This window comes from Vicugna pacos, chromosome 32, assembly GCF_048564905.1.
Source record: "Vicugna pacos chromosome 32, VicPac4, whole genome shotgun sequence".
In the NCBI taxonomy this organism is placed as follows: domain Eukaryota; kingdom Metazoa; phylum Chordata; class Mammalia; order Artiodactyla; family Camelidae; genus Vicugna; species Vicugna pacos.
Window position 1 is genome coordinate 13806562 of NC_133018.1, and position 21499 is coordinate 13828060.

The 21499-nt window shown below is 46.0% G+C and overlaps 1 protein-coding gene and 1 long non-coding RNA gene across 2 annotated transcripts in view; one reads left to right on the forward strand and one right to left on the reverse strand.

The window, feature by feature from the left end:
- NOS1 (nitric oxide synthase 1) overlaps positions 1 to 21499 on the reverse strand; it is a 105510-nt gene that overhangs the window by 25341 nt on the left and 58670 nt on the right. The window contains exons 9-19 of the mRNA XM_031670011.2: positions 19558 to 19697; positions 17824 to 17998; positions 14670 to 14771; positions 12983 to 13177; positions 12483 to 12568; positions 9953 to 10097; positions 8884 to 8988; positions 8268 to 8326; positions 7201 to 7302; positions 5115 to 5231; positions 1318 to 1492 (exon numbers count right to left, since the gene is read on the reverse strand). Of these exons, the coding sequence (XP_031525871.2) occupies positions 1318 to 1492; positions 5115 to 5231; positions 7201 to 7302; positions 8268 to 8326; positions 8884 to 8988; positions 9953 to 10097; positions 12483 to 12568; positions 12983 to 13177; positions 14670 to 14771; positions 17824 to 17998; positions 19558 to 19697 (1401 nt within the window). The remainder of the gene's footprint in view (positions 1 to 1317; positions 1493 to 5114; positions 5232 to 7200; positions 7303 to 8267; positions 8327 to 8883; positions 8989 to 9952; positions 10098 to 12482; positions 12569 to 12982; positions 13178 to 14669; positions 14772 to 17823; positions 17999 to 19557; positions 19698 to 21499) is intronic.
- On the forward strand, positions 702 to 1911 carry LOC140690850 (uncharacterized). The gene is made up of 2 exons (XR_012066178.1): positions 702 to 788; positions 1411 to 1911. It is a non-coding gene; the product is annotated as an uncharacterized lncRNA (long non-coding RNA).

Below are 21499 nucleotides of genomic sequence, written 5' to 3' on the forward strand. Positions count from 1 at the left end.
CCCCCGTGACCTCATCTCTAGAACAGCGCCATCCAATAGGATGTCCTATCATGACAGAAATGTTCTAATTGTCTAATATGGTAACTCCTAGCCACTAGTGGTTACTGAGCATATGTGGCTCATGCAGGTGAGGAGTGGAATTTTAAATTATATTTAATTTATATATATATATATATATAAACATATATATATATATACACATATACACACCCATATATATAAAAAAAGTATGTAGTTACATACATAATGTTGTTATATATAACATTATATATATAATTATATAACATTATAATACATTAGGTATATAACTACATACATTTTATATATATAAATTAATGCTTTATGTTAATTATGTTATATATAATAACATTTTATATATAAATACATACAGTATATATACACACATTACATATTTTAAATAATATATGTTGTATATATGTGTTAATATATGTTAAATTATATATATGTTGCTATATATACATATATAACTACATACAAGATATATATATATATATATTAAATATTATACAGATATGTTATTTACAAGGTTGTGCAACCACCATCACTATCCAGTTTCAGAACATTTCCATCCTCCTAGAAGAAACCCTATAACCTACACACATTAGCAGTCACTTGCCTGAACCCCTGGCAACCACTAATCTACCTTCTGTCTCTACAGATCTGCCTATTCTGGACATTTTGTGCAATGGGATCATACAGTTAAGTTTCCTTCTGTGTCTGGTTTCTTTCGCTTGGCACAACGTTTTCAAGGTTCATCCTTGTAGCAGGTATCAGCACTCCCTTCCTTTTTATGGCTAAATAATATTCCGTCATGTGGACACACATACTTTATTTATCCATTCATCATATTTAACGTCCATTAGTTTACATTGAAATTTAAATAGCCACATGTAACAATTAAGATTGTCAAGGCAGACAAAACTGGTGAGATCTGAGATCCAGCCCCTGGCATGGCCCCTGGCTTCATTAACCAAGTCTATGTTTTGTGTTTACCTGTCTACCAAATGTGAGTGAGGGGTGGATTCCTCCCAGTCCCCAAATTCCAAGACTCTATGTTTTTATAGACCAATTCCTTACCCATAGTGCAGGAGGCTGGATTCTGGGTAGAGAATATCTTAAGACCACGCCACCTTATCTGAGTTGTTTAAAGCTATCTCCTGGTTGGAGACATGAGAGAAGTACCAAGAGCTCTCTAGTTTCTTCTGCCTCTGATGGTTTAGGTACCCTGTCTTGGGGGGTGGTCCTTGGGGGTCATGACTTCTGCCCTGGGTCTCTAAGATCTGGGTGGACGGTTACCTTGAAGACCTTCTTGGCCCAGGTCCTGAAAGCCTCTTCCTGCCCACAGAGCTCATCCCCCTCCCTCATCTTCAGGATCCTCTCTCCCCCCAGCTCTTCCAGGAGGGTGTCCACGGCGTGTCCAAAGGCGCAGAAATGAGGGTATGCCCGTGAGCCAAGGCCGAACACAGAGAACCTGCCAAGGAGACAAGAGAAGGTCCATGCCAGCAGACCAGGGAGACGTGGGGGTGTCTGGTGTTATGGACATAACAGTCATTATGCCCCCTCAAATCCATATGTTGAAGTCCTACCCACCCACAATGTGACCGTATTTGGAGATGGGACCTTTAAGGAGGTAACTGAGGTCAATCGAGGTCACAAGGGTGGGGCCCTAATCCAATAGGACCGGTGTCCTTCTAAGAAGAGAGAGAGACACCAGACAGCTCTCGATTTGTCTGCACACGCAGAATAAACCATGTGAGGACACAGTGAGAAGGCAGTTGTCTGCAAGCCAGGGAGAGAGGCCTCACCATAAACAAACCAACCCCACTGACACCTCGATCGAGGGCTTCCAGCCTCCAGAGCTGTGAGAAAATAAACTGTTGTTGAAGCCCCCGCGTCTGTGGTATTTTGTGATGGCTGCCTGAGCACACAGAGACATCTGGTATCTCCAGAAGGACAGCGTGTAGCCCTTGGTGGTAAGACAACGCCAAGCCCATCCGGGGAAGGCCACTGTTAAGTCTGGGAGCCCCCGAGCCCTGCGTGCTCTTCCTTCTGGTCTCTGCTAAGCACCACGGTCCTTGGGAGACAAGGCCCAGGTGATCCTTAGGAGGGTGAGCTGGGGACCATGGTGACCCAGAAGTGTTTCTTGTGTGTCCCTTTCTAAGCTGGACTAATTGGGGATAAGAGTCTCTATTACTGGAAAACTTGAACTCTACTGATAATACAACTAGATTAGTTTTAAGTGCAAAGACAATGAAGACTCCAGTGCAGCAGTTCTCCAGGTCCTGTATGAACGAGGAGCTCAGAAGGACTTGTCACTAACACTTCCAACGTTGGTGGGTAAACAGCTTCTTCTAGAAGGGACTGAAAGACTTATACATATGCTGGTTCTACCCCTTTGCAATGCCTGTGAAATTGAGTTGCTTCACAAACCCTCTTCGCATAGATACCACTAGAAAACGTTGGTGTTTGAATCGATGGGGGTCAAGTTAATGAGGTTTTCCTGTATGTCAGGGAGGGGCTGCTTTGGCTGAAGTCTGAGAAGTGAAGGGCTGGGGCCCAGGGGCCCCTCAGTCGTGGTCCTGGCTGTGGGTCTTCACCTCACTGGGACTGGATCGAGAGGTTGACAAGTGGGACACCAGGCCCCCTGACTGACTTCTTCCCCAGGCTGGAATGTCCGGTGGCAGACTGTCATTTCAGACAAGCCAAGGAGGGCAACTGTTTAACTCAGTCCACACAGGGTCTGGCTCTGCCCTAGATTCTCTTTTTTAGCATGGTGGTCAAAGATTGTGATGGGGGATGAGGGAAGGAGTGGGGGAAGTTGGGGAGGGACTCTGTTATTGGACAATGAATCTCAGATGGGGTCCAGGGGTCTCAGAGATCACGTGAAAGTCAACACAGGTTAATATCTACTCTTTCAAACTCATACTCACGCTTTCTCACCTCATTCTCCTCTCCTTTCCTGCCCTTCCTTCCCTGGGGTTCCAGAGCCTTTCCAAGGGAAGGATGTGGGATTAGGCAGCATGTTTCCCCATCCCCTGTGATCCTCCATTAGGTAGAGTCCTCACCTTTTCCTCTCAGGGCAGTGGCCTGGCAGGTGGAGAGGGCCGGTGGCCAGGAGTGGACTGGCTGGAAGACGCCAGGAGCAGCGTTTCTGGCCCCCACCCTCCCCTCCAGCCTAACACAGATTTGGAAACTCTTGGCACTAGTCATGCCTTGTGGTTAAGGCGTTGTTCCCCAAACCTCCAATATTGATGACATTTGACCACCACTGACACTGTTATCTACTGAATAGCGCTGTTTAATTTGCTTTTATTTTGTACTCACTAGCTAGTCAAACCCACTGGTGTTCACTAACAGATGGTCCAGATGATTAATTCATTAATACGTTTTCCGAGGCACCCGAAGGCCTGTGTCACAGTCTCTTCCTAGACTCACATTTCCATCACCATCTTCACCTGATGATTTCAAAATTCCTATTTTAAGCTTCCAAACCAGAAGCTGGCAAACTTATTTACAGGGCCAGACAGTAAATATTTTCAGGCTTGTAGGCCAAGAAGCAAAATCGAAGCTATTACATAGATACTCTTGTATCAAGGAAGAAAATATATTCCTACACATTTTTGGACAAAATTTAAAGTACGATAATAATAATAGTTATTGAGTACAATTATAAAGACTGAGTTATATATGTCCACTAATGCGAAGAATGGAATTTTTTGGTGGGGGGATAGCATTTTGCTTCACTGAGGTCCAAAGATAATATTTTCTGTCATCAAACGAATTGCAAATGTCCATCTGTAAAAGCCATTCTAAGCTCACCAGTTGTACAAGAATACACCCAGGCCAGGCTGGATTTGGCCCATGGGCTGTAGTTTGTCAACCCCTGCTCTAAGCCATGAGAGATTTAATAAGGGAAAAATGGGCCTGACTGTCAAACCACGGATGTTTCAATGTCAAGCTGGAAAAAATGAACTGATGTCAGAACCCACAGAACGTACAATACCAAGGGTGAACTCTAATGTAAACTATGGACCCTGGGTGATAATGTGTCGATGTAGGTTTGTCGACTGTATAAATGTAGCACTGTTGGGGGGACGTTGATAATGAAGGAGCCTGTGTGTGTGTGTTGGGGGTGGGCAGGGAATATATGGGAAATCTCTGTATCTTCCCCTCAATTTTGCTGCAAATCTAAAAAAATAAGGTCTATTGAAAAGTGTACCGATGGACACAACACTTCAATATCCAGGAACTCTGTGATTTGTATCATTTATTAAGTGCTGCCCTGAGCATGCGAGGGGAAGTTTCAATGAGTAAAGGTCTAAGAAATTGGTGGCCAGGCCTGAGCTTACATCAGCTTCAACTTCACCAAGATCTGTGAAACCAAGGGTTTGATATTTAGTTTTCTCTCTTTCCAAATACCCATTAAACTGAACACACAACCACTGAGATATGAAAAATCTGTCCATGTATTATCTAAAATGCTCTCATGGGATGTGACTATGCTTTGGGAAGCATGGAGTTAGGACAGCATTTTTTTTACTGAGTTATAGTCATTTTACAATGTTGTGTCAGGACAGTATTTTTTGAATCTGCGCACTGGAGTCAATTAGGGAGACAAAAAAAAAAGCAATGCTTGGGACCAATTCTAGACCAATTACGTCAGAATCTCTGGAGGTGGGGCTTGGTTATCTGTATTTTGTAAACCTCTCCAGGTCATCTTGATGAGCTTCCAAGGTTAGGAACCACTGGGACATAGCAGGTATCTCCGAAGCTTCTATTAAAGCTTCTATTAGGAAGGGAGCTCACTGAGTAATATCCTTCAGCATAACTGATGTGAAACTGATGTGATGGGGTGAAACCTGGGTGATGGGGGCTCTGAAGGAGTGTGTACAGAAAGAGATAACAGGCAGGGTCCAGGTAGTGTGCTTTAGTGGGAGGGGTGTCCCCAAATAGCCAGAGTGCAACTGGTTATGTGAGGGACAAAAAGACATGGAAGGGAGACCTCCCTTCCCCCGACAAAGAACCCACTTTGCAACTAAGTCCAGTTTCCCAAGAACCTTCATCACCCCCAACGTCCTGGGTCTCTCGCTCACCTCACATTTGCCAGGGGCCCGGCACTCTCAAAGTTGTCTCTGAGGTCTGGCCCGTCGCCTGATGATTTGCGGGAATCTGAGTATGAGGAAACACTATTGAACCGGACCTTGTAGCTCCTGCCAAAATAAAAGAGAGTCTGTGAGCTCTGGCTTGCAGCCCCCTCCTGGGGTCAATACCCCACTGGCTTTCCAAATTACGAGCCCTGGTTCTAGGACCATTCCTTGAGTGTTGAGTGAGACCACAGCACACCTATGGCGTTGTCTGGAACGTATCAACGCACCCTCGCCCTCCAGAATCTGCATTTGAAGCTACCTGTATTTAAAAGATTTCTGACCACATCTGACTCAGGAAGAACAGATCACACCTTAACCCATCAGACCACATTTCCTTCCTTCCCAAATTTTAATGGGTATGGGAGACATGCGGGGATCTTGTTAAGATGCAGATCCTGAGTCAGATGGGAACAGGGTGGGGCTTGAGATGCTGCATTTCCAACAAGTTCCCAGGAGATGCTGATGCTACTGGTTTCCACACGGCACACTGAGTAGCCAGGAACTACACTTATGCTGTTCGCAGTGGCCATTGGCCACATGTGGCTATTTAAATTTAAATTCTTTCAAATTGAATACAATGAAAAATTCTGCTCCCCACTGATACTAGCCCCATGTCAAGTACTCAACAGCCACGTGGGGCTAGGAACTGCCGTACAGGGTGGTACAGGTATAGTTCATTTATATGCTCGTAGAAAGGTTTATTGGATGGTGCAAGACTGCCCCATTCAACGTTCTCTTTTTAAAAATTTTTTTCCTTTTTTTGAAAATTGAAGTATAGTTGATGTATGACATAATATGTTACAGGTGTATACTATAGTGATTCAGAATTTTTAAAGGTTATCCTTCACTTACAGTTATTATAGAATATTGACCATATTCTGTGTTGTACAATATAAAATTGTAGCTTATTTTATACATAATAATTTGTACCTCTTAACTCCCTGCCCCTGTAGTGCCCCTCCCCTTTCCCTCTCCCCACTGGTAACCACTACGGTAGTCTCTTTCAATAAAGTTACGGTCTTTAGACATTTCAAGGGTCTCTCATGTTTCACATTTCAAGTAAACATGAAAAATCTTCAGCACTGACACATAACCTGAAAAGAAATTGGATTTCTTATTAAATTGTTTTGAAGAGGAAGAAAAGATGTCACTAGGACTCAGACCTCAGCATTAGAGGCTCAGGATCTTCAAGATTTAAAAAAACAAAACCAAAAATGGTTTCCCAGTTTTCCTCTAAAAGTGGTAAGTTTTATTCTTAGATAAGACAAAAACCAAACCAAACCAAACCAAAAAACCCTCTAAGACCAACCCCCCAACAAACCCCAAACAAAAACCCCTACAAAGCCCCCAAATCAAAAACCAAAACAAAACACACACAAAAAAAAACAACACACCAATCTGAATGCAAAAGACAAAAAAAGAAATTGCGCATTCTGGCAGCAGGGTTTCTAAGCTGGATGTTCTTCAAAGTTGATGCTCTAGCATCAGGAAAGTTCTAAATATATTTAAGTGTATTTTCTGCCCTAAAATAGTCTCACATTGAGTCACTTCTCCAAATAAGCCTGTAACACATCAGGGGGTGGCTGTGTTGTTAGTGTGGGAGGGGTGGTTGATGGTTGTGGGGTAAAAATAACGGCACATGTATTTGTATGAGGTTGGAGGTTTTTCCAAATGCGTTGTTTTTTTGTTATTATTCTTTGATCCTGGCAGCAGCTCGCAGAAGTGGTCAGGGCAGATAGTTTCTTCCCATTTGGTGGATGAGAAAGACGGAGGCCCAGAGAGGTCAAGAGACTTACGCAAGGTTACTCAGCCAGTTAGTGGCACAGCCTAGGGTAGAACGCTGGTCTCCTTGAGACCCGGATGCGGTCTTGGCTGCTGCAGCACCGAGCATGCGCACACAGCTACACCTTGACAGGCACGCATGCGCACACACGCACTCCTCACGCACGAACACAAGGCATACACGAGCGCATATTTGCATGCACGCACATGCACACACGCATGCGCACACACGCGCACAGACGCGCTCTACCTGTGCTGGCTGTCACGGGCTGCAGCCAGACCGTGGACTTCTCTGTCACCTCGGGGAAGGGGAGGCCCTTTACGGGGAAAGAAACGCAAGGGTTCCGGGTACCTAGAGGGGAGAATTGATGGTGCCCTATCTCTCCCTGGAGGAGGGGTGAGGAGGACCTGCTGAAGACCAACCAGATGGGGTGGGAAGGAGAGAGGCAGGGAGAGTGAGGACTAAGATGCTGGCATTGGGCACGGAATGAGGGCTGAACACAAGGAACTCAGCTGTCCCCTGGATATGGAATGTATGCAAGTTTGGCAACATGGGCTTGGCTGAAAGAAAACCAGGAGGGATTTTCTGCAGAACGCAGCCTCTAAACACCAGTCAGCGACGGCATGTGATGTTCAACTTAACACCGGCTCAACGTTGGAGGAAACACGATGTTGATCTCACAGAAAGGCAGCTCTGTCTGCACAGGCCATCTGTTCTCTATTTGGGGGGATTTAAGGTCTTTTCAAGGGTAATTTTGATTATGGGTGTTTGTCACCTGATGAAGTATCTTTAGACTCCAATCCCATGTTAGATGCAGTTTCACCAGCAACAGCTTTTGACCTCAGGCACGTTTCATCTTATGAGATATCTTATCTTTTCGAGTCAACCTCCACGTTAGTGAATGCAACTCCACTAACGTCAGGGGGAAATGTTCCAGGGAAAGAACCGCACGGATTCTGCATGTAGGTTTCCAAAGGGCAGAGATAGTAGGAACTGGTATTTACACAGCACTCATAACTTTTCACAGGATGCTGACGTCTGTTTTCTAGTTTGATACGTACAGGTTAGACACTTCAAGCAGGGATAATAAACCCAATTTGATGGAAAAAGAAACTGAAGCACAGAGCTGTGAAGTGACCAAAGGGACCACAATCTCCACCCCAGTGGACCACAGACACCTACCAACTAAAAAGCGGTTACAAATGGACTTTAGGTCTCAAAACCATCCAGAACTCAGATGTGAACCCCAGATGCCAAAAGACAAGTTTCAGTTACCCCATGGGCTGTCATGTGACACTGGCAGGTCATTCACTTACTTCCTTTCCTCGTGCACAGAGTTGGGGTGCCTCATTTCCATCAAAGCGCAGCCGAACTTCTGGAGGTTGAAAGAGATGAACAAAATGTGAGGCATGTATGATTAAATCTGGAACAAGGTTGGGCACTGAGGGTCTGGGGTCCTGACTGGCAAACGAGGAGCCTGATACCTGGGGGCCAGGGTGTCAGAGATGGTCAGGGGCTCGGGCTGGGCAGCCATGCTGCAGGTGCACGTGGAGCAGGGTTGTTTACAAAGGGCTACAGAGGTGTGGACTGCCCCCACCACCCCCAGCACATGAATCCCTTTTGTGGCTTTTTACAAAAATATTGTCCCCACTTCTCTCATCTGGAGCAGAGGACCCCAAGCTCTTGATTGGAGCATCCATTCGAAAGAACTAGCTCACTCAGGTGAAAATATTTTCACTAGGGATCAGCTAGTCAGTGGACACCAACAGACTGAGGACTTGGAATTGTCCAATCTTTGCAGAACTTGAATCCAAATCGAGATCACTGGCTCTGAGGTTCTGGGAGGATTTGCTGCTGAATAGCAGATGTAACTGCTGCCCCTCCTTCCTGCTCATGGAAACACATGCTAGAACAGGAGAAAGCTCATCTCACCTCCCCGTTCTCAGGGGGGTCTCCATTGCCAAAGGTGCTGGTAACCACCAGGACCAGAGTTTCATGTTCCAGGTGCACAATGTCATATTCTTCCATGGACATCACCTAGGTGGGAGAATGATGTGGGGAGAGGAGGGGAGAAAGTGATGGAGAGTGAGCAAGGGTGGGAGGGAACAAAGTGGTGGGGGGAGAGGAGAGAGGAAAAATCGATGGGTCTTCATGGGCCATCTCCTTCATAAGAACCAAATTTCTGAGTGCCACTATTTCAATGGACTCAAGTGGGTAGAATGAAAAGCTTTTTAGTAACATGGAACCTTCCTGTGCTCACTGTGGTCTGCAGGACCACAGAGAGTCTGGGGCAATGGGTTGGCTGCCAGTAAAGACAGATCTTGATTGGGACTCCTTACAACCAACTGATGCTGGAGTCTTCTTGACCACCTTTAGGCTGGGAATGACCCAGCTGGATCTGACCAATTATCTGCTCAGCTTCCTTTTTAATCCTCCCTCCAACTGTATGGAGGACCTGGGCCAAAAACGTCAGAGATATCTACCTTTGGGAAAGTTTGTTACCCAGTATCTTAGTGTTACTTGAGCAACATTTCTCAAAGTAGGTTCTAGGGAAGCCTGGTCTTCAAAGATGCTCCTTGAAAATAAGTGAGCCAAAAGCAAACATATTTGGGAAACATTTCCATTCTCTCCTCTCCTCTTTTGGAGATGATAACCCATACTTGCAGATTAAAGGCTCTGAGAAGTCCTGCAGCAAATAAAGCCACTTAACTGTATTAAATGCTGAGCTTCCCAAACTGACTCCAGAATTGTTTTTCATAAACTCTCTAACATTTTGCTCTAGAGATGAGGGTGGGGATTCCTGGACTCCTAGAGGGTTCTCAGGGAGAGAAGCATCAGAGTCCCCTGAAATATAAGCAGATGTGTGTGACTGGGCTGATGGGCATCTTCAGATGTGCCTTCACCCATTCTCAAGGGGTGCTTCTCTGCTAACTTCCCTCTCTCCCCTTCCCAACTTCATTTACCAGGAGGGGCTGGACAGCTGGCCCTGCCCCCTACCCACCTTGGCATCGAAGGCATGTTTGAAGATCTCACACAAGGTTTTGGCATAAGCCTGCGATTTGCCCGTCTCTGTGGCATAAAGGATGGTAGCCTTGACCCTCTTGGCCATTGCCTGCCCCATCAGCTTGGCTGAGAACTTGACAGCTCTGCGGCGGGGGAGAGGATGGAAAGAAAAATGGGAAATGTGGAAAGGAGGGAGGATGCCAGGCTGGGACTTTGGGGCAAGAACCATGATCCATGAAACATAAACAGGAGGGAACTTACTCTCCTAATCTCGGGTGGCTTCAGGGACACTCAAAGCCCAAGTGTAGGTGCCGTATTTATCCCTTTATAAGTCCCTCCAGAGCAACTGGTCATGAGCTAACATGGTTGGTTAGCCTTGTTGGTTACTTGACTGATTGCTCTCATTCTCGAGAATATTGGTTCGCCAAGCATTGCCGGAAAGATGACCATTCTTTCACCAAATGTTTATTGAGTGCCTAACTATGTGCCAGGAATTGTTATAGGGACCGAAAAACACAGAGAAATGGCTGTCATGGGGCTTACATTCGTGTGTGTTTGTGTGTATGTGTGTATATGTGTGTGAGAGAGAGAGTGAGAGTGAGAGAGAGTGAGAGGAACGAATCACTAATAAATCACCAGATTAGAAGGAATTTTAGATATTTATAAATCCACAAAGGAAGGACCAGGTCTGGGTGGATCAGCCATGCATGTCCAGGGTCTTGCAGAGCCTGATGCTTAATTGGCACTAAATACGTATCCATCAAAAGGAGGAATGGATTTCAATGCTGCTACCACCAAAGCCCTGGAGAGTTTAAGGGGCAAGTCTATGCTCTTTCCATTTAAATGGAGAATTCAAAACCATCTACGAGGGCATGGGGAAGGCAGGCAGGCCAGAGGCTCAGGAATGCCTGGGCTCACCTTCCGATCAAGCATCCCTATTCTAACCAGGAATCTCAGAGCAGGCAAATTGCTAATTACCCCCACCTGCGGATTATTGGTGGTAAATTCTTCACGTCTTAGAATCAGGGAAACCACCCACGCTGCCAGAGCTAAGAGGGGAGAAACAGAAAAGAATAAAAGGTGCCTGGAGGGTTCCCTCTGAATGATCGGAGCATAAAAAAGTACCTAAAATTAACTCCCACTGTTTCTACCCCAAACTTAATAGTGCAATTAACGCTTTAGATTTCTCCCTCCCTTTTTCCCTTGGAAACATCTGAACTGAACTGGAGCCAAAGGCTGCCATCCCTGAGAATATTCGTGATGCTCTTGTTGTGGGAAGAAGGGCGGCTGATGTACTCTTCCTTGGCTGGAAGACAAAGTTAGGTGGAAGGAGAAGGACAGGGAAGACAGAGGGAGAGATCTCGTGGGCCATATTAGTGGAGCCAGGACCTAGGTTTCAGTCTCTGCAAGACGAGCAGTGTCTCACTTCGGGGGTCCATGGCATGGATAGCACCCATGGTACAACGAGGTACCATATGTAGAGAGTTCTGAACCACAGAAGCTAAGGAAAGTGAGTCAGTAGCTCGGTACATACCTAGCTCCTCTGCCAGGAAGTTAGCTCCAAGTAGAGGGTCTCTGCCAGGTGGATCAGGGGAGTTCTCTATCTTTAGAGAGAAGGCTGGCATCCCCATGAAACCATCTCAGTCAGCTACACCCTACCTGTCAGCCGGTGCCCTGGCTGGCCATGTGTTCTTCTGGACAATTACTCTTGAGTATTCGTCCATAACCCTCTTCCCTCCCTCCTTTGCTCAGGGACGTCTTGTTCGTTTCATTCTTCAGCTCAACTATCATCTCCAGAAGGAAGCCCCCTCTGACCTCCCAAACTTGATGAAGTCTCTTTGATGGAGCCATTCCATCAAATGGAATCAGTCCTTGATGGTACTCGCAATGCTTACTGCATTTGTGTGCCTCTTTGACAAATGAATGGCTATGAGCTCCGTGAGGGCGGGGACCACACGATCTGGCTCATTATGGCAGCCCCAGAGCCCAGCACAGCGCCCGGCACCGAGCAGGCATTTAGTATCTACTTATTGGCCAAATGAATGAATGAATGAATAAGTGAAATGAGAGTTCAGCCCTGGGCGAGAGCTCTCCCTAGGCAGGGGTGTGCTGGCACCAGTTCATCCCAGCTCCTCCCTACTCTGGGTTCAGTGACTTCCCATTGGGAGCTGGAAACTGGCCTTAGTGGGAGCATTCACACCATGAAAATGGCCAAATGTTACAAATCTATTATTATCACTATGGCCATCACTATTATTAGGGGAGCTGGTTTACCAACACAACACTGACTCTAGGACAAGAATTTAGGAATCTGGGGTGAGGAAGTGAGGTTGGGAAGGAGGAGAGATGTGGCAATGTTCATGTCCCAGACTCTGAGACAAAGAAGGCACGAGGGGGTTGGAGAAAGTGAAGAAATTACATCACACGAAAGGTCAGAGGCACAAGCATCTTCCCAGCCTCCCTTTCTGGGGCTCTCTGAATTCTGGGGCATGCTCACTCCCCATCACCACCTGCTTTAGGAGACTTACTCTGCCAGCTTCTTGAAGCCGATGGCTCGCCGCTTTGTGGGGGTCCCGTTGGTACCTTTCCAGACATGGGTGTTCCAAGGGTCAGGCTGGGAAGAGAGGACTATGGTCACTCCAGTGAGGGACACTGGCTCTGCTTGGGAGATGCTCAGGAATCCCCAGGGGCTTGTGGCTGCCCAGCCATGCCCAACCTTTAGCCCTTGAAGGGAGTGATTCTGCCAGTGGTGACCACAGGGGGCCTGGCACAGAGCGGCTGGTCCAGCATCTCTGCCTCGTCCAGCTAGACCTTCACACTCAGCCCTGAGATCTGCTCAAACCCTCTCCTTGTGACCCCAGACTACTCATTTTGTCTCCACTGGTCTTTCAGCTCAAGCGGTGCTGTCCAGTATGGAGGCCACACTTATGTGTCCAAGATGCTAATTTGAACTGAGATGTGCTCTAAGCATAATGCACACACGGGCTATGGAAGACCTAGCATGAAAGAGGCGGGGAGGGGGCAGGACCTGGTATTCGAAGGAGGGGGTGAGCCGGTAGTTGAGCATCTCCTGGTGGAAGACGGGGGTGATGCTGCCAGACATGGGGGGCACGATCCACACCCAGTCGGTGGGGCAGCCCCCCCGGCAGCGGTACTCATTCTCCATGTGCTTAATGAAGGACTCGGTGGCCGAGTGGTGGTCCACGATGGTCACTTTGTCACTCTGCGGGAGGAGAGGGGACAAGGAGTCAGAAAGTAGGAGAAGCTGGGGTTTTTGGGGTTCTGGGACTCCTTCACACATACAGCAGTGTTTCCCAAAGGGTGGTTCTGGAGATGATTTTAGGTAAAAAGTGTCAAGTGATTCTCTGTGTTGTATGTTCAATTCTGATTACACCCAGGAGAAATCCCCATGTGGCATGAATTCACCTTTAACTTCTCTCTTACCAGTCTTCCTCTCTCCGTTTCCCCAACTCCTTTTTTTCTTTTTTAATGAGAGAGAAACCTCAGGCAACTAGAATCTAACAACTTTGTGTTGTTTTCCTCATGTGTATTGTATTTATTTAAATTTAAAATTCTCTTCCATTTACGGTAAATGATACTGGCTCTCCATTTATGCTGGTCATACAAAATCCTCTTAAAAATTTTTTAAGTAATAAGGATGAGTTTATCAAAAGGAAAACAAGTCAATCTCGGCAGAGATGGGTGGACTGAACATCTGGGTAACCCAGCCCCAGGGCCCCATGCGACTGGCTGGCTTGGAGGCCTACCTTACCCGGGCAGTGTTTCCTCTCTCTGCCCACAAAACTTTGCCCCTGTTCCTGCACTTTTCTTTTTCAGTCATTCATCTCACTCACATCTCTGCTGTCTCTGGCTCGTCAGTCTGTCCTTCAAACCACACTCCATCATTTTCAACAACTCCCAGGACTTCACTCCTCCGTGGTCGAGGGGGAAAGGAGGGGGCTTCCTTCCCGCTCACCCCATCCCAACTGGTCCCTTCCCTGGGATATACAGTCCTCAGGATACCCAGGGTCCCTGCTCCTGACATGGGGACTTATGGTTTATATTCATGTCTATACATAACTTGGTATGTTCATTCAGCTCTCTGTGCATGCCTTCCAAGAATGTCTATGAGGGTCTGGCTTCCCAGAGTGTCACCCCCAGAGCTCGTCTCTACTCTAGACAGTGACCTCTGTCCTATGGGGTCTCCTGGTTTGCCCAGGAGAATCCCAGCTTGTGCACGTATAGTGTCACAATTATTACTGGTGGCCCCCCTGTTGTTCTCCAAAGTGTCACAGTTTAGCTGATAATTTTTAAAGCCATCATACTATATATAATAGCCTCTGCCTGGAAGCCACGTGCATTGGCGGGGGCGAAGGGGCTATACACTTCTGATGAAGATGAGTATTTATCTCTGCTATGTAAAAGTCTGAGTGTTTAAGAGGTGGCAAGACATAGACGATGTTTACCATCTCAATTCTAAAAAATCATGAGCAATAAGTCACAAAGCCCCTGTGTATTCTTCTTGTCCTCAAATGGTCCCCATCCAAGATCCATCGTGAGAAAGGCATGTGTGATGGGAAGGAGACCTCGCTGGTGGACAGGTCCCTGCAAAGACGGTTCCTGCTAGCTGGGCTTATGGCCTTCTGCCCCGAGGCTCTGAAAGGTTTTAGTTCCCCACTGAGGCTTGGCAGCCAGAAGGTGTGCCCAGGTGCTACCTGGAAGCTGTACAGAACTGCAATGTTGATCTCCACCAGCGCCTGGTCCTTCCATAGGGAGGATGTCTTTCTCATATCCAAGTTCATCTTCTTGGCCACTTCCTGAAAGGGGAAGGAAACACAGGCTCACAGGCTGGGGCACCTCTGGATGTCAGACCAAAGAGGGACAGGACTAGTGTCACTAATGAAATTCTTAATTAATTATCAACCCATATGCAGCCTAATTCACTCACTCACTCAGAAATTTTTTTATTGAGGAGCTGCTGGTGGCAGGACACTAGAGGGACTTCGCTGGTCTTTGATTATTGAGCTTACCTTCTAGTGGGGGAGAGAGACACTTAATATTGTGATGAGGGTGAATTCCTAGGAAGAAAATAAGGCAAGGAAATGGGATGAAGAGAGAGATGCGGGCAGGATGAACTGAACCAGGATAGTCAGGGAAGGCCCCCTGTGAAGGTGCATACAGGTGAGACCCAAATGATGGGAAGAAGCAAGACATTTGCAAATCCTGGGAGGGGATGTTCTAGGCAGAGAGAACAGCATGTGCAAAGACCCTGGGGGTGGGATCAGACTTGCGCCCTCTGAGATACAGGAAAAAGGCCAGTGTATTTGGAGGGTTGGGAGCCAGGGGGAATTGGTGAGACAGAGAGAGAAAGAGGCAGGACCGGATCATGCAGGATGTTGAAGGATGTGTAAAGAAGTCAGCAATCTATTCCAAATATGATGAGGAGGGACTTTGGAGGGTTTTAAGGAAAAATGCTGGTCTGGGGAGTGACATCGTCTGTGTTCTAGTAGGAAGAGCTCTCCACCTATCCTGTTCTATCTCTGGAATGGCCACTGTTGGAATCCAGATCATGGATGGGTATTTTGAGCTCATGTGGACACCTGCCTCCTCCATCTGACAGATGAGGAAACTGAGGCTCAGAGAGGGGCACAGACTTGCTCACAGTCCACAGAGTCAGCTGGCCTCGGGGCTGGAGCCCAGGTAGATGCGTAATGCCCAAGACCTGGGAGCGGCTCCCCCACCAGCCGACTCCTGCAGCAAAACCACTTGGCAAAAACAACTCTTGACATTTCTGTTACAGCTGGAGCTGAAGCCGGAGCTGATGTCAGGAGTAGGGGAGACTCAATAGCAAATTCATTAATTAGAGCCTGGCTTCTCACTTCCTCTGTCAATTCTAGTCACTTGCAGGAACCTAGGTCTCATTACGGGGCTGCAGTGTGACAATTTCTCAGGTTTGGGTAAATTGCCTCCCAGCCCCAGCTGTCAACATTTGTACATAATGGCAGTTAGAATCGGACGGCTGGGGTGGGAGAGAGTCTCATTTAAGTAACCCAGTGACTACTTTTTGCAGTCAAAATGCAAGCAGGGATCATGAATGCAGACTTATCAACTTACTCTTTTGAGGCTGAGGCGTTAGGTTCTGTTTGGGGTCTTTTAGCAGTGACACAAACGCAGAGAAAAAGAAATGTGCTGCTTTACATAAATATATATATAAAACTTGAGTTATTTTATGAAAGGGGAGAGTGTGTACAGCCAGTCAAGCTGCTATCATCACTTTTATAGCACTGTTTTGGTTAAAAGAACACAAATTAGTTGCAGGAAAAAATATATATGGCTCTAAACACTCCAGATATGACTTGAGCCACAGTTATAGAAATTGCCTGAAATAGCTTTTCCTTTCCTTCCAGAAGTTTGTACCGATCACTGGCTACACAGCAGAATCTTCTGAGGAGCTCTGAGAAGTGCTGGTATCTGGGTTCCACCCTGGAGCAACTTCATCTGAATCCTGGGGAATGAGACCCAGGGCATGATAAAAAAACTCCCTAGGAAATTCTAATGTGTGGCAAGGCTGAGGACCCCTGGTTCTGTTTTCCAGGCTAACTAACACCCATGGAGTTCTTTTTAACTAAGGTAAAACTGACTTGTAACATTGTGGGAATTTAAGGTGTACAGAGTGTTGGTTTGATACATTTTTGTATTGCAGTGTGATTGCCACCTTAGCGTTAGTTAACATCTCAATCACATCATGTAATTACCATTTCTTTTTTGTAGTGAGAACAATTAAGATACAGTCTCTTAGCAACTTTGGGATTTATAACACAGTATTATTGTTGACTATAATCATTATGCTGTGAATTAGATCTCCAGGACTCATTTATCTACTACTTGCTAGTCTGTACATTTAAACAACATCTTCCTTAGTTCCTCTGCCCCCCGGTCCCTGGTAACCCCCACTCTACTTTGTTAGTTTTCATATATAAGTGAAATGACATAGTATTTGTCTTTTTCTGTGTGACACTTCTTACTTAGTATAATGTCCTCAAGGTCCCCCCAGATTTTTAACAATATAAAATCAAATGCTTGATTCTGAGTTCAAATCTTGCCCTGTACTTTATTTACTGTGTGACTTAGGCGCAGCGCTTAACTTCTCTGTTTCTCAGTGCCTCCTTTTGAAACAAGGCCAACCACAGCAAGCTGTTGTTAGAAACAACATTTGCTGACAGAGCCACAGCAATCCTGACGCTTTCACTGAAGTTGAGCTCCAGGGAGTGGTCCGCCCTAGCACTCTTTGGTAAACGAGGATGACTCAGCCTGGGAGGGAATCAAACCCTCCACCAAGAAACGCATATGGTGGGGAATCACTGCCAAGCCTCCTCCCTTATTTTTTTGAAAAGAGACCAAAAATGTTGCAAGTTCATGGGTCATTCTCAAAACCGTCTAGCGAGGTTTGACCCTGACAGGCGGTGAAGCAGTATGGTTATTATGAACTTGGACCAGAAAGCCAGACTGAGTTCACATCCCAGCTCTGCTGCTGGCTAGCTATGTGACCTTGACCTTGTCATTTCATTCCTCCAAAAGGACTCAGTTTCCTCATCTGTGAAAGGGGGATTATCACACCTGGAGGTCGTGGTGAGGATTAAATGAGCATGTAATCCACACAAAGCGCTCGGTGTAGTGCCGGGCACAGAGGGCTGTACTCTTAATGCCACGAAGCCTCCGGCAAGGCTAGGTGGCTTTACCAGAACTGCAGGTTCTGTTTTAACCTCTTCTGGTTTCCAAGCCCCAAAGCTCAGCTGTGGGGAAAGACCACTGAGCCCACCCCGCTCTGCCTGGTGCTCCCCCGTCATGATGACCAAGGAGGGACTTCACCTCCAGGATGTTGTATCGGGAGCTGTCACAGTAGTCGCGGACACCAATCTCCGTGCCCATGTACCAGCCGCTGAAGGGACAGGCGCTGAACTCCAGGCCACCGATCTCCAGAAGCATGTTGGACACAGCAGGGAGGCCGTACCACTTCAGCCCAAGGTCCTTGAACCACTCAAGCCTGCGGAGAGCAACACAGCCCAGCTCACCATGGGGCAGGAGCCTCAGGGGAAGACGTGGGGGCAGAATATCCTTAGTCTGGGGATGCTCAAATGTCAGCATCTGACAGGGACTTACTGTGTCAGAACCCAGGGGCTCACTTCGGACCTGTGGGATCACGGCTCCCACAGCTGGGACCTGAGAATATGCACTTTAACATATTTCCCAGGTGATCTGGATGGACACCAAGGGCTGGGAACCACTACCCTGGGCTGCTGTTTATCCCTCAAACCCACCCTGAAGGTGAATCCAGGAGAAAGTAAATATTGCTGCCATTCTTCCTGACCTCAGGACATTTGCACAGCAGTTCCTTCCTCCTTGGGATCTTCTTTTTCCTTCTGTGCCCATCCAGCTCTCACTCACATTTTCACTCCTAGTTATAATGCTGCTTCCTCTAGGAAGCCTTCCCTGATGCCCAGTCTCGGTTGGGTCAGGCAGCTTTATGCCTCTAGGCACTATACAATTTATTTTACAGTACTTTATTGGAATTAAGTGGTTCTTTGGGTAATTGATCTTCTCCTTGAGATTGAAAAGCACTGTGGAGGCAGGGACCAAGTCAGCAGCAAAAACTAGAACAACTCCTGGCCCAGAGAGGAAATAATAAACAGTACTGAATGAGCTGACGAATGAATGAACCAACGAAGGCCAAGTTTCACCAGGGAGAGACTTGCTCCTTCTCCAGGGCTGGGACTAGGGTAAGGCAAGAAAGTCACTAGCCTTGGGTGAAAAATTTAAGGGGGGAACCAACAAACCCAGTAATCAAGATCAACACTATTATTTATTTATTCACACAATACTCAAAATTAATTCAATGTTTTTAGAAAAATCAAAAAAAGTCCAGGACAAACAAAATACCAAAACTTGAAATAAAGACAGGATCCCACCTTGCACTTGAATGACTCACCTCCTCACTTGCTTCCTTCCCCCTAATCTTGGCCCTGAACTGGATCTGGTCTTTAAAATTTTGATATATTATGCATCATGGATTAAAAAAGTTAAGGTTGATTTTTTTATAATATTACATTGAAATACTATTTGTCTTGATGATTGAGTTTTTTGGGTGCTTCCCCCATCAATTTTGGCCCCGAGGCCAGGGTCTCCCTGTGGATTTCCTTCATCCCCACAGTGTACATTCTGTTTGCGCTGCTGGCCCCCGCCCTCAAAGCCCCATCCTGGCTCCAAATTCCTTTTGAACTTGACCCATATCAAGTCACGTGGCGTCTAAAATGGTGCTTCGGCTCTTCTACTACTCAGGGCTAGGAAAACGGCAGGTCCTGGCTAATTGCTCAGGAGTAGGGTGAGGAGGGGGAGTTGGATTCAGAAAATATGGTGGTCCCCAGGCTGGTGAAGGTGGAGTTATTCATTCTTGAGGACAGAATAGGAACCCACAGTGAGGATGAGAACTAAGACCCCCTTTTCAGCCTCTGGGCTGGAGAGCGAGCCAGGGGGTCCAGAGTTGGGCAGGGAGGGGCTCTGGGTAAAACCACCCACCCTCACCCACCCCACGTGGGTCCCTCTTACTTGGGGTGCCTGATGGGCACTTCCAACACCAGCTCTGGAGGGATCTGGAAGAGCTCGGGGTCGTTGCCATTGGCCTGGAGCAGGAGTGGCAGGACATCAAAGCGGCTCCTTGGGGGTTTCCAGCCCTGCTGTATGCAGATCTGCAACCAGACCGGCCAGGTCAGGCCCCCGTGCATGCTCCAGGCCCTCCAGATGCAATAGCAGTGGGGGAGGGGCAGAGGGCCCAGTGCAAACCCGCCAGCAGCCCCTTCCTCTCTCTGGAGGCACTGGGCTACGCCACCTCCCTTACGAAGTCCTCCCTGATATCATCAGGTTATTCGTGGTCCCTCGGGACAGCAGGGAAACCAGTCCTCCAGCACCTCACTTGGTTATGTTTCCTGGGTCTTCCCTGCCCACTGGGAACTCCCAGGGCGAGGACTGAACTGACTGCTGCATCTGCAGCGCCCTTCCGCTTGCTCGTGTGCACTTGCTCCGGAAGTGTTTGCACTGGGTGCCCTGAAGAAAATCTACCGTTGACGAGGGACGATCTATCGGAATTACTGCATAAAAGGCATCTGTTAAGAGCAACTGTCCTACTGAAATATAAAGCCAGCCATATAAGTAATTTAAAATTTTCTAGCAGCCATATTGAGAAATTAAAAAAAAAAGCAAAGAACAGGTGAAACTAATTTAAATAATACATTCATTTAAACAATGTTTTAATTTCACTAATATTTAATTATTAAATACTTATTAATTGTAGCAGTGTATTAATTATATTAATAGCAATTTATTAGTATTGTATTAAATGAAGCATTGATATGCCAATATGTTAATAATATTATTACATATCACTGTATTAGTATATAGTAATAGTAATATCAATATATATTATTATAAAATGTATTAATATAAAATTTATTAACATTTAATTATTAAATACTTATTAACTGTAGCACTATATTAATTATATTAATAGCAATTTATTAATACTATATTAAATGAAGCATTAATATATCAATATATTAATATTATTACATGTCACTCTATTAGTAATATCGACATATATTATAAAATGTATTAATATAAATAAAATATATAAATATACTAAATTATAAAATATAAATATTTTAAAGAAATATAAAATATATCAATACTATATTTGACATTAAAATTAAATAGGCAATATATTTATTAATCTAATAAAATATAAAAAGTATAAAATATATAACAGAATTAAATAACATCATTAACCTATTAATGATGTTATTAAATAAACTAATATTGATCTATTTAAAGATATTTAACAGAAAATTAATGATATTTATTAACACAATAGGTGTATTAATTTACTAATAAATGTAAGAACTAGATCAGCCCAGTATCATCCACAATATTGTTTTCTCAGTATGTAATCAGGATACAAATAATTAACGAGATCTTTTCCACTCTTTCTTTGTTCTCTATCTCTGAGACAGTGTATTTCACATGGACGACATGTCTCAATTTGGACTTAGCCCGTATCAAGTGGTCACTAGTGCCAGGTGGCCAGTGGCTGCCGTCCTGGACGGCACAGTGTGAGGTAGTTTCAAAAGTGACAACTGTGTGCTTATGTCTGGGGTGACTCTGCTGTGTTAGTAGACAGAGGAAGCACAGAAGCGTGGGTTTAGGAGAATGTGCCATGTTGGGGAGCTTTCTGGAGACAGAAGGAGAGGAAGGGGCCGTGGCGTTTATGTTCCAGTGGCTACAAGGACAAGGTCAGCCAAGTGTACAGTTAGCGCTCAGCCAAGTGGAGCACAGCGTCTGGCTGAGTCTAAAACGGCACAGGTGTGACTCCTGGTCACTTTGGCTACAGCCCCCTCCTCACAATAATAATATTTTAATAGGAAAAGCCAACTGCAAACAAAGTCAGCCGGGATGAGGGTGCGGGGCAGCCCGTGGCCTCGGCAGGCTCCCCTGTAGG